Source organism: Cherax quadricarinatus, chromosome 45, assembly GCF_038502225.1.
Source record: "Cherax quadricarinatus isolate ZL_2023a chromosome 45, ASM3850222v1, whole genome shotgun sequence".
Taxonomy (NCBI): Eukaryota; Metazoa; Arthropoda; class Malacostraca; order Decapoda; family Parastacidae; genus Cherax; species Cherax quadricarinatus.
In genome coordinates, this window is record NC_091336.1 from 13,749,460 (window position 1) to 13,769,962 (window position 20,503).

The 20,503-nt window shown below is 41.1% G+C and overlaps 2 protein-coding genes across 6 annotated transcripts in view; one reads left to right on the plus strand and one right to left on the minus strand.

Moving 5' to 3' along the window:
- LOC128694799 (transcription initiation factor TFIID subunit 5) overlaps positions 1 to 3,734 on the plus strand; it is a 75,772-nt gene extending 72,038 nt beyond the window's left edge. Inside the window, exons 12-13 of one of the 2 annotated variants that reach the window (XM_070094305.1) lie at positions 2,896 to 3,103; positions 3,614 to 3,734. In XM_070094305.1, the coding sequence (XP_069950406.1) occupies positions 2,896 to 3,103; positions 3,614 to 3,626 (221 nt within the window). In that variant the 3' untranslated portion in view covers positions 3,627 to 3,734. Of the gene's footprint in view, positions 1 to 2,895; positions 3,104 to 3,613 lie in introns of those variants that run through there. The other variant, XR_011393178.1, reaches the window with a different exon arrangement.
- A 4,780-nt stretch (positions 3,735 to 8,514) lies between these two features.
- Rab5 (RAS oncogene family member Rab5) overlaps positions 8,515 to 20,503 on the minus strand; it is a 50,404-nt gene continuing 38,415 nt past the window's right edge. For 3 of the 4 annotated variants that reach the window (XM_053785144.2, XM_053785142.2, XM_053785145.2), the window contains exon 6: positions 8,515 to 10,387. The gene's annotated coding sequence lies outside the window, so the exon portion shown is untranslated. The remainder of the gene's footprint in view (positions 10,388 to 20,503) is intronic. The other variant, XM_053785143.2, reaches the window with a different exon arrangement.

A 20,503-nucleotide genomic window follows, 5' to 3' on the forward strand; every position in this document is an offset into this window, starting at 1 on the left:
CGAGGGCTCCATCTATGCCCCTGGTTTCTTTCCTCAAAGTCTGCCAGAGAGTTAGTACCCTTGGACTTTTCTTCTCTCAGAGAAGAACAGTATAATGTGCCTTTTACAAACTTCAAGAACTGGAGGCAACGCTCTCAGCTTGCCGATCATCGGCAGCTGGGCCTGACAACATTCATATTCGTATGTTACAACATTTACATCGGTCAGCCCTTGTAGTCCTCTTACACCTCTTCAATCTTATTTGGGCACAAGGAGTTCTTCCCCAGCTGTGGAAATCTGCCCTTGTTCTCCCTTTCCGCAAACCGGGTACTACAGGACATGATGCCTCCCACTATCGTCCCATCGCTCTTACTAGTGCAGTTTGCAAAGTGATGGAACGTCTCGTAAATCGACGTTTAATGTGGTATTTAGAGACACACAACAGTCTCTCCGCTAGTCAATATGGCTTTTGTAAGGGTCGTTCTACCATAGACCCCTTACTACGCTTGGATACGTATGTTCATAATGCCTTTGCGATTAATCACTCGGTTATTGCCATATTTTTTGACCTTGAGAAGGCATATGACACAACTTGGAGGTATAATATTTTGGCCCAGGCCCACTCCTTAGGCCTCCGAGGCAATCTACCATCCTTCCTTAAGAACTTTTTAACTGACAGACATTTCCGTGTTCGAGTCAATAATGTTCTTTCCCCGGACTTCGTCCAAGCTGAAGGTGTCCCTCAGGGATGTGTTCTAAGCACAACACTTTTTCTCCTTGCTATAAATGATTTGGCCTCTGTTCTTCCACCCAATATTTGGTCATCACTCTATGTTGATTACTTCGCTATTGCTTGTGCAGGCGCTGACTGTCATCTTATTGCAGTTTCTCTCCAGCATGCGGTCGACCGTGTTTTCACTTGGGCCACCACGCATGGGTTTAAATTTTTAAGTACCAAAACTCACCAAATTACTTTCACTAGACGCTGTTATCTCCAATCATCCTTTGTATCTCTATGGCTCCCGTATCCCCGAACGTGATACAGTCAGGTTTCTAGGCCTTCTCTTTGACCGTAGGTTATCCTGGAAACCTCACATTACCTCTCTGAAGGCAACTTGTCACAGCCGGCTAAACCTTCTTAAAACCCTTGCTCATCTTTCCTGGGGAGCTGATCGTCGAACTCTGCTTCGCCTACATTCACCCCTCGTTTTATCGAAACTCGATTATGGTGACCAGATTTATTCCGCGGCCTCTCCTGCTACTCTCTCTAGCCTTAACTCTATCCATCACCAAGGATTACGTTTGTGCCTTGGTGCTTTTCGCTCTTCCCCTGTTGAGAGCCTCTATACAGAAGCGAATGTTCCATCCTTGTCTGATCGCCGTGATGCCCATTGCCTTCGCTACTATGTACGTTCTCACGATCTACACAATCCTTCCATTTATAGAATGGTCACCGATATTAGTAGACATTCTTTATTCGTTCGCCGCCCCTGTTTGCTCCGTCCCTTTTCTCTTCGCTTACATTCACTCTTGTCTTCCCTTCAGTTACCACCTTTATATGTTCATGTAGCATCTCACTTTTCCCTACCCCCCTGGGAAGTTCCAGCTGTTCGGGTCTGTTCTTTCTCACTCCCTTGCTCGAAAGCTCAACTGCCTACGGTGGCTTCCCGCTCTCTTTTTCTTGATCACTTCCACTCCCATTCTCATGCCACCGCTGTGTACACAGATGGCTCTAAGTCTTCAGACGGTGTCGGATTCGCAGCAGTGTTTCCGGACAGCGTCGTGCGGGGGCATTTACTATCTTCAGCTAGCATTTTTACTGCTGAACTGTATGCCATTCTTGCAGCACTTATTCGTATCGCATCTATGCCTGTGTCATCATTTGTAGTAGTCTCAGACTCCCTTAGTGCTCTACAGGCTATACGAAAATTTGATACATCTCATCCCGTAGTTTTCCGTATCTAACTTTGGCTACGCCGTATCTCTACCAAACATATATTGTTTTTTGTTGGGTCCCTGGTCATGTCGACGTACAGGGCAATGAACAGGCAGACACTGCTGCGCGGTCAGCAGTACATGACCTACCAATTTCCTATCGAGGTGTTCCATTTCTGGACTATTTTCCTGCAATAGCTACCCACCTTCGCACCCGTTGGCAACAACGTTGGTCAACTCTGCTCGGTAACAAACTTCATTCTATTAAACCGAGCATAGGTTACTGGCCGTCTTCTTGTCATCAGTGCCGAGGTTGGGAGACCACTCTCTCCCGCCTTCGCATTGGTCACACTCGTCTTACTCGTGGGTATCTCATGGAGAGGCACCCTGTTCCTCTCTGTGAGCAGTGTCAAGTTCCAGTATCGATTAGCCACATTCTGTTAGACTGCCCTCTCTATCAACGAGCACGCAGAATTTACCTCCGTCGTCTTTGTTCTACTACTCTCTCTCTACCTTTCCTTCTTGCTGATGGACCCTCCTTTAATCCTGACTCTCTCATTGACTTCTTGACAACGACTGATTTACTCCACAAACTCTGATGATACTTTTCGCTCTCCCCTCAGCCCTTTCTAGTTCAGTCTCTTGCTGCCCTTTACCCTTTCACCATCCACTACCCCGCTGTTATCTGTAACCTATTACTCATCCATCTCCCTTTTGCCACCTGATGCCCTCGCTTCCTTCCTGCCCTGCTGCGCTGTATAGTCCTTGTGGCTTAGCACTTCTTTTTGATTATAATAATAATGTGCTAATTATTCTAATAATAATCAAAAAGAAGCGCTAAACCTACAAGGGTCATACAGCACAGTAGTGTGCTAAATGGTGGATAAGGTTATGAAGAGGAATCAGCTGTGTAGTTGGGATCTTAAATCAGTAAGACCATATTCATTCGATTTTATCTTTAATGATGATCATTTTCTTCAGGTGGAATGGATAATTGTGTGAAGCTGTGGGATTTCAGTCGTGTTCTTGAGGATAACCATGAAGATGACATAAATGTGTCTAACAACCCAGACATAAAACGCTGCAATGAATCTCTCTTGCTGGGCACATTTCCAACGAAAAATACTCCAGTGCTTGCAACACACTTCACAAGACGAAATGTACTTTTGGCTGCTGGACCATTTGACGGGTGATGTATATAATGAAAGCAATGTACAGTACCTGTATATATTTTATTTAAGCACAATTTCATTTCATTTAATGTTTGTTCATATTTACACTGCATCATTTCAGTGATGTACAAAGCAATATGTTTTACATTACCCTTTTTTCCAAGACAGGATGATCCAGACAGAAAAACACATTCACTGCCACTCATTAAATATTACAAGTTTTGTGCTTAGTCTGACCATATTATTATTAAATATATTTCATTACATTCATTGGGAGGGGGGGGGGAGCACTAAACCTGTAGGGGTCCTACAGCACCTGAGGTCAGATCCTTGGATCAAGAGTCCCTCACAGGCATCAAGGAACCTCTTGAGAGGCACTCATTCAATAGCTTTTGACAGAATAGTGCATTATTATATTTATAAGGGGGACCACGAAACCCGTAGGAGTTGTACAACACCCAGGGTAATAGTGAGGAAATAAGGTTCAATGCAAGGAACTGGAATAATATCCAATTTCTTTGATCCAGATCCCCTCACTGATAGCAAGCCACCACTCTGGAGGGGGCCAGAATAGTGCAGACATACTTTAAGTGATATACATGATAGTGTGTACTGCACAGTATATAAAGCCAATGAACAACAATTTTTGTCAGTGTATTATTTCTTCAGCCTTTAATTTGTAATTGCCAGATATGTTTTGGTGTTAGTTTGTACACTGTATTATAGTCATGGGTAAGCACTAAACCTGTAGTAGTCATATAATGCCTACATACACTACCCTGATTACCTGTTTGTATTTATGGAAGAGCTATGTTCATGGCATTGTATCATCAATGTACTATTGCAATTATGTACAAGCATCATCTACAGATGGCTAACAATGGACAATGCATTTTTCTAGCAGTTTTGATACATGCCATTTATTTGGTATAGGACTGAACTGTTTTAATCATGCTAAGTGCTGATCCCAATAGGGTCATAGTAGTACTGTGAGGAGGGACATGCAGAAGTTGGAATGTACTCGCCAATATATGGCTGCACAGGGTTGTCTTAGCTCCTGGCCCTGCCTCTCAACTTGTTGCTTACTAGTCACCCCTAGCCTTGTGGGCCCCATCATACCTGCTCTTAAAGCTACATATAGCCCCTGCCTTCACCCATGTACAAAAGTTCAGAGTGAGGGGTAGGGGTTAGTACAAGAGGAAAATGGAAATCAGAGTTGGTGCAACAATTTAGTTTAAAACGTTGGAGTGGGCATCAAAGGTGGGACTTAAAGCTAGGTCAGATAGCCTGTTGGCGGTGTACATGTCAGAGATGAATCCTGCATACCCAATGATACACAGGACGATCTATTAAGATGGTGGACAGATAGTACAATCTGACTGTCCTCACACGAGTGCTGGTAGTTTCTCCGTGAAGTATCGGTGAGCAAGACAAACATGTCCAACGTGTATAAATGCGAGTGCAGTCTACCCAACCTGTCAGCAGCGGGAGATGGCCAGAATCCTAAATGTGGTTTGATGGAAAACAATTTGTGGTCCAACACTTGCAATGAAAGCAATGAAAATGGCAAAGAAACATCCATGGAAAGTTGGGAGGTCACAAATAGCTGACCAAGTGGCTGAGTACTCGTTTGCCCTGAACACTGGGACCCAGACGAAAAAAGTATTTAATAGAAGTACAACACAACCAAAGCTGTATATAAAGAACAATGGGGTGAGATACTGTCATTGTATGACATTTATTTCACAGCAGCACCTATAATGTCTTTGCACTTTAATGTTTAAAAAGCCCAGTTTTTTAGTTTTGTTTATTTTCTTCTATAGTACAAGCAAAAATCAGATAATGCAGAAGGATATCATGGACCAGGTCAAAAGTAAAAAGTGTATAAAAACTAAAGAAATAGATGAAATAACCAAGAGAGGAGGTGAAAGTTCATAAATTAAAGGAGGTAGCTAGGGTGAGATATAAGCAATTGTTGGCAGATTATTATAATCATGGGGAGCGCAAAACCCGTAGGATTATAGAGCACACATGGGGGGGGGGGGAATGAAAGGTATTCAAGATCAGTTCTGGGAACCGGAGCACGGATCCAATTCCCTAGATCAAGAGCTCCTCAACAGCATCAAGGAACCTCCCTTGAGGAGAATTGTTGAAGAGGTATGGGACAGATTTAAAAATGCAGTGTTTGAATGTGCAGCAGAAGTCTGTTGATATTGGAGGGTGGGTGCAGGAGGGAATAGGAGTGATTAGTGGAATGATGAGGTAAAAGGTAGTGGTAAGGAAGAAAAAGTTAGCATGATAGGTTTTTACAAAGCTTAGTGATATAAGGAGGGTGAAGTATATAGAGTAAGAGGTTGAGTGGTGAGGAAGTGTAAAAGAAGAGCAAATGAGTGGGTGAGGTCTGACAACAAATTTTGCTGAGAATAAGAAAAAGGTTTGGAGTAAGATTAAACAGGTTGAGAAAGCCTAGTGAATGAGTTAAAAAAAAAAAAAAAAAGTTTAATGGGGGAGTTGAAGGTATTGGGAAGTTAGCATGAATATTATGAAGAGTTGTTGAATGCTGATGAAGATTTATTTCATGCATTGACCAAGCCAAGAAGGAATAACATCATTTAAGATTGAGGAAGAGCCAGAGGCAAGTGGTGATGGTGTGTGAGGCAGAGTAAAATCGCTGGGATTGATGGGATGAAAACAGAAATGTTATAAGCAGGCGAGGATATATTATAATTAAAACCAAGCACTAAACCCATAATGGTCATACAGTGCAGGTGAGGATTTAATTCTTAAGTGCTTGGTACTTTTGTTCAATAAATGGATGAAAGAGGGTAAGGTACCTATGGAATGACAGAGCCTGTATATAAAGGAAAAGGAGGTAGACCAAGCATTTACACATTGAAGCATAAAAGTAAACAATATTTAGATATAGGTAAGTAGGTTGTTGCATTCACGGAGTAAGAAAAGTCATACAAGACGGTGGACAGGGAAGCAATGTGGCAGATGTTGAACGTGTATGGACTAGGTGGTAGGTTGCTGAAAGCAGTTAGTTTTTATGAGGATAGCGAGACTCGGGTTAGGGTATGTAGGAGAGAGGGAGATTATTTTCCAGTAAAAGTATGCATGTCACCATGGTTGTTTCACATATTTAGAAATAGGGTTGTAAAAGTCAATGTTAGGGTGTTGAGGAGAAGTGTGGGATTAAAATATGCAGAATAATAGGAAATGGGAGTCGTCACAGATGCTTTATGCCAACGACACTGCTTTTGGGAGACTGTAAAGACAAGTTGCAAAGGCTGGTGGATAGATATTTGGGAGTTGATGTGTCAGCAGATGGGTTTATGAAGGATGAGGTTAACCACAGAACTGATGAGGGAAAAAAGGTGAGTGGTGCACTGAGGTATATGTGTAGACAAAAAAACATTATCAATGGAGGCAAAGAAGGGAATGTATGAAAGTATAGTGGTACCAACGCTCTTATATGGGTGTGAAGCTTGGGTTGTAAATGTTGCAGCTAGAGGCGGTGGAGATGTCCTGTCTAAGGGCAATGTATCGTGTAAATATTATGCAAAGAATTTGAAGTGTGGAAATTAAGAGGTGTGGAGTTAATAAAAGTATTAGTCAGAGGGCTAAAGAGGGGTTGTCGAGGTGGTTTAGTCATTTAGAGAGAATGGATCAAAGTAGAATGACATGGAGAGCGTAAAAATCTGTAGGGGAAGGAAGGCGGGGTAGGGGTTGTCTCGAAAAGGTTAGAGGGAGGGGGTAAAGGTGGTTTTGTGGGCGAGGGGCTTGGACTTCCAGCAAACGTTCATGAGCGTGTTAGATAGGAATGAATGGAGACGAATGGTTTTTGGGACCTGACGAGCTGTTGGAGTGTGAGCAGGGCAATATTTAGTGAAGGGATTCAGGGAAACCAGTTATTTTTATATAGCTGGACTTAGAGTTCTGGAAATGGGAAATACAATGCCTGCACTTTAAAGGAGGGGTTTGGGATATTGGCAGTTTGGTGGAATGTGTAATAGGATGGTATATATATAATTGGGGCCCTAATATTGTAATTATTTCAGGTCACTTTTTATATTGTATCTTTATATATGCTTCTAAACTGTTGTATCTGGGTGCCTCTGCAAAAACAGTGATTATGTGAGAGTGAGGTGAAAGTGTTGAATGATAATGAAAATATTTTAATTTTGGGGATTTTCTTCCTTTTTGGGTCACCCTACCTAGGTGGGAGACGGTCGACTTGTTCAAAAAAAAAAAGGGGGGTAAAGGTCAACAATTTAGGTAATAAAAGGCTGGATATCAGATTGGAAGGAGGGAGTTTGGAGGAAGTGAATATGTTCAGATATTTGGGAGTGGATTTGATGGCAGATGGATATATGAAAGATGAAGTGAATGATAAAATTGATAAGGGGGAAAAAAGTGGGTGGCGCATAGAGGCATCTGTGGAAACAATGTTATGCATAGAGGCAAAAAGAGGAATGTACAAAAGTATCGTGGTACCAACACTCGTATACGGGTATGAATCATGGGTTGTGAATGTTGCAGTGTGGAGGCTGGAGGCAGTGGAGATAGCATGTCTGAGAGCAATGTGTGGTGTAAATCTTATGCAGAGAATTTGTAGCTTGGATATTAGGAGGTGCTAGGTTACCAAAAGTATTATCCAGAGAGATGAGGAGAGGCTGTTGAAGTGGTTTAAACATTTAGAGAGGATGGAGAAAAATAGGATGAACTGGAAGGGGTGTATAAATCTGTAGTGGAAGGAAGGCAGGGTAGGGGATCACCCTAGAGAAAGGTTGGAGGAAGTGAAGGCAGTTTTGTACGAGGGGCTTGGACATCTATCAAATGTGTGTGAGCATGTTAGATAAGGGGAGGCAAATGGTTTTTGGGAATTGACAAGCTATTGGAGTACAAGCAAGGTAACGTTTTGTGAAGGGATTCAGGGAAACTGGTTAGACAAATCTGAGTCCAGTGCTTGCACTCTGAAGGAAGGGTGGGGATATTTGCAATCTGGTGGGGCACTTGAAGTGTAGTATCACTGCACCTCTGGCAAAACTAATAGAGTGAATGATGGTGAAAGTGTTTCTTCTCTTGGGCCACCCTATCTCAGTGGGAGATGGCAGCATTAAAAAGAAAAAAAAATGATACCTCAGTGCTGTATTTTGTTCAAATGAAATATTGTACTAAAAAAATAAACATTTACTCATTCCTGAATAATTATTGCATTAATAAAGAATACAATCTGCTTTAAATCACCTGTCAATAAAAAAAATGCTACAACTGCAACATTCACAAATTGTCATTTTTGTACCTCTAAGGTACACTCAGTATCAGTGTGTATATATACAGACATGGATGTTTTTCCACATACATATACAAATGAATTTTAATTACACAGACATCCAAGACCAATTTTACTAAGAAATAAAACTAATTTTAATTTAATAATTTTATTATTTATAATAGGTACTTTTAACTGTACAAGATCGCTGTCTGACTTTGTAGTTCAGTGTACACACAAAAAAATTATCAGTTGGGCCTGGCTTGACAACTGTAAATATCCCAAATGGATGTTACACACAAATCAAGCATAAGGATCAAACACCCCCAGGCACAACTGAGCATAGCAAATATGACATGCCAATCAAGTTTGACCCTTACAGTATGTCGAGAAGGATAACGGAAGAGGAAAAAGTTCAAACTTAATGGGTAAAGTTCATGGTTGCTGGTGTTTTCATATATTAATAGGTTAAATGCCTCACAATGGTCATGCCATGGTGACAAACTACAATCTGACCAGATAGTCAGATGAGCATGATTCTTTCAATAAGCCGTTTAAATTATATGCTGTATACTTTAAATAGCACTGTATATGATGAAAATTATGACTACCTACAATACTGAAGGTTCTTACAAAATATTTTCAGGGTAAAAACACGACTGCAATATTTCTGCTTTGTTCGGCACACCACAAATGGACATTTTCATTCTTACAGCACTTAATTGGCCATTAGCATCAAATAACAGTATGAAGAAAAGGAAAGGGGAGGGGTGGGGGGGACTCATGAGGCAATAAGATGAAATTTGGGCAACAAAATACACAAATACCAATTTCTAGCAGAATAATAATTTATGCATTAGTTAAAAGTTTTTACAGCTCCACTGGATTAAAAGTGTCCTGTGTTTAAATCACAGCAAAATGACATATCCAAAAGGTTAAGACTTGTGAGGCATCAATAACCAACTACTTGCTGCCACCTTTGTCTTGCTACCCAAATGCAGTCTTGCCTCCTCTGATAGCAAAAAAGAAAAAAAAAAAGAGAAAAAATATTTATATATATATATATATACTGACATTGTTCCCTACTATATAAAAAGAAACTTAAATAATTAATATACATTATTATCACATGGCCAATCATGGTCAAGCATAAGATGTGACTATACTTTTTAGTGTGATGGTATATTGTGAACAAAAAATGCTAGGTGAATAACAAATGCTCACAGTTCCATGTATGACCATGTTAGCTAGAAATCAACGCCAAGATTGGCAATTCCTCACACAACATGCTGTCCAAGTCAGATTGATGGTTGGAGTTACGGGTCGTGAACCCTGATACAGAGGACATGCAGTCAACATACTGTACAACAAACACTTAACTACCAGTTCCATATATTACTGATAAACTGTATTAACATGACATTCTTCTCTCCTTCCACTTTGATGAGCAGATTTCAACTGTTGAGGCATAATGTTTCTCACTTTGTGGGTAGGCAAGAAACACCACTTGAACCTCATCGTCACCTATGGTGTTCACAAAGTTTTCTTAAAAATGTCTAACATTTATGCTTGCAGGTTTGGGTGGGGGAATTTGCTACAGTTGATAAATAATGGAAATGACATTACAATGTGCAAATGATACCAATAGATCAAAATCAAAAAGAAGTACAACAAATTTCAAACTATATGAGCTCATATGAGGTCCTGCAGTCAAGCAGCCTGAGAAAAGCTTAGGTGTGATTCTAGGTATGAAAAAAAAAAAAAATGATGAGGATGTAAATTTTATAGAAAAACCATCACACAGTCATTAATGAGTACCATTATGGTTATGGTTTTGAATCTTAAAACCTGACACAGATTAACTGAGAAATGACTAAGTTTCCAAAATTAGCTGATTTTTGTTATTAAAGTTGAGACCCATGCATAAATTTGAACCCAGGAATGTTGCAATCTTCAAGTCCAATGGGAAAAAGTGAGCTACCAGCAGCTGGGTATCATAACTTACACTAGCATCACATTGTTCCACCTGAAATAAAAGAAAGTCTAGTCACTGGTATTTTAAAATATAAAATATTTTAAAGTAGATTCCTATCAATCTAGTACAAAAATGAAGAATGAAATATGACACTGTACAAACTAGAAAAATGTTACAAAGCTAGTCAGAAAATTATCCCCATCCACTGGATAATAATATTCCCTGTAAAGACATTTGCTCTGACAATTCTAATGTTGCTTTATTAATTTAGGGTAGTCTTGAAGATTAGCAAAAAACTTACCCATTGAAATGTTTAAATGTATGAAGGGCTTACACAAAATACAAGCAAATCTTTCACCTTTAAGTAATGGATAAAATTCACTAAAAGCACATTCTACAGCAGGCATAATACTGATAATTAACAATGACACAGGAGTATAACACTGCCTATGAGCAAGCAAAAAGGAAATGCATTTACCATCATTCATTCAATAGCTGTCTTCCCAGTACGTAGTTTGCAAACTTTACAATTCAAATGACCCTTTGAACATCATCCCCACCCCTGCCTCAGTGCAGGCATTGTACTTCCTACCTCCAACAGCCAAGTCCAGCTAATGTTGGAAAAAACGAACATAAGAACAGACAGTTTACCTTTTTCTTTTTTAATCGTGTAGTGTTACTGACATTTTTCTAGTTATGATAAAGGCTAAAACCATTAGATATATCCTCATTGGTTAACAGAAAAAAAATGACACGAAAACCACAAACAGGATATGGCGAGGCAGGAAGAAAAGGCCAAATGTTACAAATAGTGTAGAAATGCAGAAGGGATGCTAGAAAGTTCTTAATAGAGTGGTAGAATAATAGAACAAGTTACTAGTGGAAGTAATAAGTACTATAACTGCTGGAAGGAAGGTAGTAGGTTGGTAGACAGCAAGTGCCCAGGGAAGTACAGTGGACCCTCGGGTAAAGGCTTCATCGGTTAGTGCCAAAATCGGCCAACAGCTTGCTTTGACATAAAAATATTAGCTAACGCCAAATAACTCGGTTAACAGCTTTTGTCCCGAACCCGTCCGTGTGGCCTGAGCGGGCCTGGCTACTCACTCCGTGTACAGCCAGTGTGCCATTGTTTACAAAGCCAGTGAGGACGATTCCAAGTGTACATGCGATATATTTTGTATTATTCCAGTGTTTATAGTGCTTGTAACTGCTAAATAAGCCACCATGGGCCCCAAGAAAGCTTCTAGTGCCAACCCTGTGGTAAAAAGGGCGAGGTGTACTATCAAATTAAAAAAAAAGAGATAATCGCAAAGTATGAGAGTGGAGTGCGTATCTCGGAGTTGGAAAGGTTACATAACAAACCCCTAAGAGAGTTCTGGAAAGATCACTTCAGTATCCTCAATTGCATAAACCTTATAGGTAATGCTTGGGAGGGAGTGACTTGCAGAACTTTGAACTCTGCTTGGAGAAAATTGCATACAAGAGGGATTTTGAAGGGTTTGGGGGCCAAGCCTCAGGAGACTATGCCAGTTGTGGAATCTATTATGGCATTCAGGGAAGTCCATGGGGTTGGAGGTTAGTGGTGAGGATGTGGAAACGTTGGCGGAGGACAACGATGGAGAGCTAACCACTACAGAGCTGCAGGTGCAACAGCAACAGATCACAGCTCAGAAATGTGCTTCAGAGGAGGAGGAGGAAGTTGCCTTCATCAAAGATTAAGGAAATGTGTACAATGTGGACAAAGTTGCAAGCACTTCGGATGAATACTATCCTGATGCAGCTGTTGCAAGCCGTATTGGCAACATGTACAATGACACTCTTGTGTCCCATTTTAGGGAAATCTTAGAGGGATGTGAGAAACAGAGCTCTCTGGTCCAATATTTTGTGCGACAGGGTCCAGTGACTCAAGTTATTCCCAGTGGCATTAAAAAACCAAGAAGGGAGGTAACCCCCAGAAAAGGATTTGTTACCTGAAGTCTTTATGGAAGGGGATTCCCCTTCCAAACACTAGTACACCTTCATCCTCTCCCCTCCTCCCATCTCATCACTCATCAATAAGTCCGCAATAAAGGAAAGTGTCATTTCAGTATTGTTTATTGTGCATGTATCATTGTTTTCTGTATAGGGAAATGTACATTTCATGTAAAAAAAATTATTTTGTTTAATACTTTCTCATGGGGAAAATTAATTCAGCTAAAGGCTAGCTCTCTGGAACGGATTAAAGGCGTTACCCGAGGGTCCACTGTACTACTGTCCTGCCAAGTGAGTAAAATGAAAGCCAGTACAGGTCTCCCTCAACATTTGCATTTTCAACTTTCGCGGGCTTCACACATTCGCGAATTCCCAACCACCAAATAATATTTATGTTGAGGACATTGATAGAGGCATAATTCCCTACAAAACTCTGTAAATATGAAGAAACGGTCTCAGTTCCCCATCACAATGCTCTTTACAAGGAAGCCTGCCACAACAGTCCCCAACCCTTTACCCAAGGTCCTATCTATGCTAAAACCTTGGGTAGTTTCAAATTTAGGTTGGATAAATACATGAGTGAGAGGGGTTGGATCTGAGTGGGACCTGCACGTGAGTAAATAGAATTATCAAAGAATGGCTGGATTTGAGAGGGACATGACCTCCCAACGACTACATTCTTACCTCTACTAGTGGCCTACATCTCGCCTCCTGGCAGTATGTAAGGCTCCATCCTGTCACTTCGCCTCCATATTGTATCAAACTATGGAACAATACTCTTTTCCAGACTGAGGGACTGACCACCTTAAAACTTAAAGGGTGATGGATTGATTACATCATCTTCAAGTCTCTTCTGCTTCTATTAACTTTTCTGTACTTGACTGAAGAAGCCTACTGTGTAGGCGAAACGTTTCGAAATAAAGATACCTAACTGTTGCCTATGTGTCTTACCTAACAACCTGTCGGTTGGTAGGTAAGACACATAGGCAACACAGTTCCAGACTTTGGAACAGAACTTCTCTAGGCTGAGGGACTGACAACCTCAAATCTACGACTTCAAGGGTGATGGACTGATTACATTGTCTTCACATCTCTACTGCTCCTGCCTACTTTCTGTACGCGACTGAAGAAACCTACTTTGTAGGTGAAACATTTCGGAATAAAGTTGCCTAAATGTTGCCTAGGTGTCTTACCTACCAACCTGTCGGTATTGTATATCATTTTGATATTCAACCTGTCGGTATTTTATGCCATTTTAATATTCGACTGAAGAAGCCTACTGTGTAGGCAAAACGTTTCAGAATAAAGTTGCCCATGTGTCTTACCTACCAACCTCTCGGTATTGTATGCCATTTTGATATTCGGTAGGCCTGTTGGCCCATATTAGGCAGGTCCTTCACAATTCATCCCGCTAGCAGAATATATGCCCACCCCAATTTTCAATGCTACCCAAGCAATAAGAACATAAGAAAGGAGGAACACTGCAGAATAAACGGTACCCAAGCAATTAGTGTTGACAATTCTATTTACTCACATGCAAGTCCCACTCAAATCCAACACCTTTCACTCATGTACTTATCCAACCTAAATTTGAAACTACCCAAGGTTTTAGCTTTGATAATTCTGTTTACTTACGTGTTAAAACCTTGGGTAGTTTAAAATTTGGGTTGGATAAATGCACGAGTGGAAGGGGTTGGATCTCGGTGGGACTTGCACACTTATTGCTTGGGTAGCATTGAAAATTGAGTTGGGGAAATGTTCTGTTAATGTGATGGATTTTGAAGGACCTGCCTAGTATGGGCCAGCAGGCCTCCTCCAGTGTTCCTCCTTTCTTATGTTCATATTATCTTATAATCATACTAGGCAGACTGTTCCACTCACTGACATAAGAAAGGAGAAACACTGCAGTAGGCCTGTTGGCCTATACTTGGCAGGTCCTTCACAAATCCAACCCACTAACAGAATAAATGCTATCCAAGCAATAAGTTTTGATAATTCTATTTACTCACGTCCAAGTCCCACTCAAATCCAACTCCTCTCACTGACATATCTCTCTTTTTTCTTTCAACACACCAGCCGTATCCCACCGAGGCGGGGTGGCCCAAAAGAAAAAACGAAAGTTTCTCCTTTTACATTTAGTAATATATACAGGAGAAGAGGTTACTAGCCCCTTGCTTCCGGCATTTTAGTCGCCTCTTACAACACGCATGGCTTACGGAGGAAGAATTCTGTTCCACTTCCCCATGGAGGTAAGAGGAAATAAACAAGAACAAGTAAGAAAAATGGAAGAAAACCCAGAGGGGTGTGTATATACATATATGCTTGTACATGTATGTGTAGTGTGACCTAAGTGTAAGTAGAAGTAGCAAGACGTACCTGAAACCTTGCATGTTTATGAGACGGAAAAATGGACACCAGCAATCCTACCATCATGTAAAACAATTACAGGTTTCCGTTTTACACTCACTTGGCAGGATGGTAGTACCTCCCTGGGCGGTTGCTGTCATCCAACCTACTACCTAGGACCAACCTACTACCTAGGTATTTATCCAACCTAAATTTGAAACTCTCCAAGATTTTAGCTTCGATTGGAACTTATTTTTTTATTATCACACTGGCCGATTCCCACCAAGGCAGGGTGGCCCGAAAAAGAAAAACTTTCACCATCATTCACTCCATCACTGTCTTGCCAGAAGGGAGATTTACACTACAGTTTTTAAACTGCAACATTAACACCCCTCCTTCAGAGTGCAGGCACTGTACTTCCCATCTCCATGACTCAAGTCTGGCCTGCCGGTTTCCCTGAACCCCTTCATAAATGTTACTTTGCTCACACTCCAACAGCACGTCAAGTATTAAAAACCATTTGTCTCCATTCACTCCTATCAAACACGCTCACTCAGGCCTGCTGTAAGTCCAAGCCCCTCGCACACAAAACCTCCTTTACCCCCTCCCTCCAACCTTTCCTAGGCCGACCCCTACCCCGCCTTCCTTTCACTATAGACTGATACACTCTTGAAGTCATTCTGTTTCGCTCCATTCTCTCTACATGTCCGAACCACCTCAACAACCCTTCCTCAGCCCTCTGGACAACAGTTTTGGTAATCCCGCACCTCCTCCTAACTTCCAAACTACGAATTCTCTGCATTATATTCACACCACACATTGCCCTCAGACATGACATCTCCACTGCCTCCAGCCTTCTCCTCGCTGCAACATTCATCACCCATGCTTCACACCCATACAAGAGCGTTGGTAAAACTATACTCTCATACATTCCCCTCTTTGCCTCCAAGGACAAAGTTCTTTGTCTCCACAGACTCCTAAGTGCACCACTCACCCTTTTCCCCTCATCAATTCTATGATTCACCTCATCTTTCATAGACCTATCCGCTGACATGTCCACTCCCAAATATCTGAATACATTCACCTCCTCCATACTCTCTCCCTCCAATCTGATATCCAATCTTCCATCACCTAATCTTTTTGTTATCCTCATAACCTTACTCTTTCCTGTATTCACTTTTAATTTTCTTCTTTTGCACACCCTACCAAATTCATCTACCAATCTCTGCAACTTCTCTTCAGAATCTCCCAAGAGCACAGTGTCATCAGCAAAGAGCAAAAGTGACAACTCCCACTTTATGTGTGATTCTTTATCTTTTAACTCCAAGCCTCTTCCCAAGACCCTCGCATTTACTTCTCTTACAACCCCACCTATAAATATATTAAACAGCCACGGTGACATCACACATCCTTGTCTAAGGCCTACTTTTACTGGGAAATAATTTCCCTCTTTCCTACATACTCTAACTTGAGCCTCACTATCCTCGTAAAAACTCTTCACTGTTTTCAGTAACCTACCTCCTACACCATACACCTGCAACATCTGCCACATTGTTCCCCTATCCACACTGTCATACGCCTTTTCCAAATCCATAAATGCCACAAAGACCTCTTTAGCCTTATCTAAATACTGTTCACTTATATGTTTCACTGTAAACACCTGGTCCACACACCCCCTACCTTTCCTAAAGCCTCCTTGTTCATCTGCTATCCTATTCTCCGTCTTACTCTTAATTCTTTCAATAATAACTACCATACACTTTACCAGGTATACTCAACAGACTTATCCCCCTATAATTTCTACACTCTCTTTTGTCCCCTTTGCCTTTATACAAAGGAACTATGCATGCTCTCTGCCAATCCCTAGGTACCTTACCCTCTTCCATACATTTATTAAATAATTGCACCAACCACTCCAAAACTATATCCCCACCTGCTTTTAACATTTCTATCTTTATCCCATCAGTCCCGGCTGCCTTACCCCCTTTCATTTTACCTACTGCCTCACGAACTTCCCCCACACTCACAACTGGCTCTTCCTCACTCCTACAAGATGTTATTCCTCCTTGCCCTATACACGAAATCACAGCTTCCCTATCTTCATCAACATTTAACAATTCCTCAAAATATTCCCTCCATCTTCCCAATACCTCTAACTCTCCATTTAATAACTCTCCTCTCCTATTTTTAACTGACAAATCCATTTGTTCTCTAGGCTTCCTTAACTTGTTAATCTCACTCCAAAACTTTTTCTTATTTTCAACAAAATTTGTTGATAACATCTCACCCACTCTCTCATTTGCTCTCTTTTTACATTGCTTCACCACTCTCTTAACCTCTCTCTTTTTCTCCATATACTCTTCCCTCCTTGCATCACTTCTACTTTGTAAAAACTTCTCATATGCTAACTTTTTCTCCCTTACTACTTTCTTTACATCATCATTGGAACTTGGGTAGCTTTAAAAAGAGATTGGACAAATATATGAGTGGAAGAAGCATGTATGTATATACATATACATAGTATTTTACGATGTTTTCATGTGTTTTATGACTGTTCATGGTTCAATAGGTTAAGGAAGCAGTATTGTATTAGATTTCCCTACAATATATTGGGGCACCAGACATTCGCGATTTTTCAACATTCGCGAGGCTCTTGACCCCCCAACTCTCGCGAATGTTGAGGGAGACCTGTAATTGCTTTACATGATGGTAGGATTGCTGGTGTCTTTTTTTCTGTCTCAAACATGCAAGATTTCAGGTACGTCTGGTTACTCCTACTTACACTTAGGTCACACTAGACATGCATGTACAAGAGTATACACACACACACACCCCTCTGGGTTTTCTTTTATTTGCTTACTAGTTCTTGTTTATTTCCTCTTATCTCCATGAGGAAGTGGAACAAAATTCTTCCTCCGTAAGCCATGCGTGTTGTAAGAGGCGAGTAAAATGCCGAGAGCAAGGGGCTAGTAACCCCTTCTCCTGTACAAATTACTAAATTTAAAAAGAAAAACTTTCGTTTTTCTTTTTGAGCCACCCTGCCTTGGTGGGATACGGCTGGTTTGTTGAAAAAAAAAAATTACTATTTTCACATTGCAACCTCTCCTCACTTAACGACGGAGTTCCTTTCCTGAGACCATGTCGTTAAACGAATTCGTCGCTAAGTGAGGAGCATACTATAATGGTAGTGAGTTTGTGTCAACCATCTCTGACATTGTTTTAATGTCACCTTTGTACCATTTATAACATTTCTGGTATATTTTTAAATGTTTATACAGTAGTGTAATGTACAGTAGGGCCCCACTTATTCGGCAGGTTAGGTTCCAGGCTACTGCTGGAAAGCAGACTTCACCAGAAACCGGAACTCCATTTTTTGCATTTATAAATGATATGCCAGATAACAAGTTTACACTAACATATATTAAGTTAGCAATAGAACTAGGCATTAAAAAGTAAAATACACACACAGTACACTCATTATTTACCTCAAAATATTTGTAGTCAGGTGTGATAGCCCTCCTGGCCACCCCGCCCACATATACTATACAACGATGCTTAAAGCTCCCTAGAGCGATAAAATGCATATACAGTAGACGTATTACTTACCTTAAAATATTTGTAGTCTCAATGGTCTAAATGTAGGGCGAGAGGTGAAAAGTATTTATTAGTAGAAAGTCGTGTGGGAGGTATAGCATCCTGCCTGGCCACTTATACCTACTACGACATTAAGCTCCCTAGAGCGATAAAATGCATATATAGTACACTCATTAACCCTTTGACTGTCGCAGGCCCCTTTCTGAAACTGTCATTCTATGTCGATAATTTTTTGGAAAAAAAAAAAAAAAAAATTCTTATGAAATGATCGAGAATCTTTTCCCAGTGGTAATGACACCAAAAGCACAAAATTTAGTCGAAAACTCACGGAATTACGCTCCCGCAAAGTTAGCAGCCTCAGCGACAAATAGACATCGGCGATTTCGCCGACTTTGAGCCCTGCTTTTGGCCAATTCCGTTGTTCCAGTTGACCAAACTCATAGCTATTTCTTTAGAACTCCATTTTTTCTATCAGTTGAGTACAAGAAACCGCCCATTTACCGATCTGAACTACCCAATAAAGGGGTCAGAAATTGGCAATTTGGTCTATTTCACGCAAATTAAAAAAGATGCCAATTTCAAAATAGGATCCAGAATAAACAATGTAGACATTCTTGGCACTAAAATAACATATCCTCTGTTCATTAGTCACGTCTCTAGGCCCCTTTTTATATTACTATTGCTTTCTATTTTGATTTTTTATTCATACAAAAAAATACAAAATTTACTGTTATGTAGACTACTGCATTATTGTAAAAATGGTATAAATAATATCAGTGCACTAGTGAAAGAATATTAGACTCCCCGGTTGAAGTGTATTGGACGTGTGGTGTGATTTGCTTACTCCTGAACATTTGTAAAAATCGAACATTTCCGCCACTGTATTTTTCTGTACTTCTATGTATCATGTTCAAATTAATAAATAAATAAACTTTGAGCTCAATTTCAAGGTCGTTTTCATCTGTAGTATGTTTTCCATTTTATCACCTGTGACCATGAAAACGATAAATACTATACAAAAATACACCTCAAAGTCGGCGTTTTAATCCCAAAAAACGGTCAGTTTTTCTTATTCTCATTACGCACTGCATGCAGGATTTTTTTATGTGGTGCACACAGACCCATTCTCTCACATGTGGGCCTACCAGCTTTCTCCCGCTTGATCTGAAGCCGCTAGAATTTACGTGTATAAATACAGTGGACCCCTGCATACCGCACACATCGCATACCATACAATCCTCATACCGCTCGCTTTTTTCGCAAAAATTTTGCCTCGCATACTGCCCAAAAACCCGCTCACCGCCCTTCGTCCGAGACGCGTCCAATGTGCGGCCTGAGCCACGCTCACAAGTTCCGCCGGTGGCATTGTTTACCAGCCAGCCTCCGCGGTAACATCCAAGCATACAATCGGAACATTTCGTATTATTACAGTGTTTTTGGTGATTTTTTCTGGAAAATAAGTGACCATGGGCCCCAAGAAAGCTTCTAGTGCCAACCCTACAGCAATAAGGGTGAGAATTACTATAGAGATGAAGAAAAAGATCATTGATAAGTATGAAAGTGGAGTGCGTGTCTCCGAGCTGGCCAGGTTGTAAAATAAACCCCTATCAACCATCGCTACTATTGGTGGTACAGCTGCTGCTGTACCACCGTCAGCTGCTGCTGCACTGTCAGCTGCTGCTGCACTGTCAGCTGCGCTGCTGTTGTACCACCGTCAGCTGCTGCTGCTGCTGTAGCATCGTCTGCTGCTGCTGTAGCATCGTCTGCTGCTGCTGTAGCATCGTCTGCTGCTGCTGTAGCATCGTCTGCTGCTGCTGTAGCATCGTCTGCTGCTGCTGTAGCATCGTCTGCTGCTGCTGTAGCATCGTCTGCTGCTGCTGTAGCATCGTCTGTTGCTGCTGTAGCATCGTCTGCTGCTGCTGTAGCATCGTCTGCTGCTGCTGTAGCATCGTCTGTTGCTGCTGTAGCATCGTCTGTTGCTGCTGTACCACCGTCAGCTGCTGCTGCTGCTGCTGTAGCACCGTTGTTGGTGTGGCTTATTGAGAATACCAAGAAACAATTAACCCCAGAGGATTTGCCACCCAGGATAACCCAAAAAAGTCAGTGTCATCGAAGACTGTCTAACTTATTTCCATTTGGGTCCTTAATCTTGTCTCCCAGGATGCAACCCACACCAGTCGACTAACACCCAGGTGAACAGGGAAAAATGCCTGGAACTAGTGCTCATATTGGTGAATTTAAAGCCAGCAAAGGTTG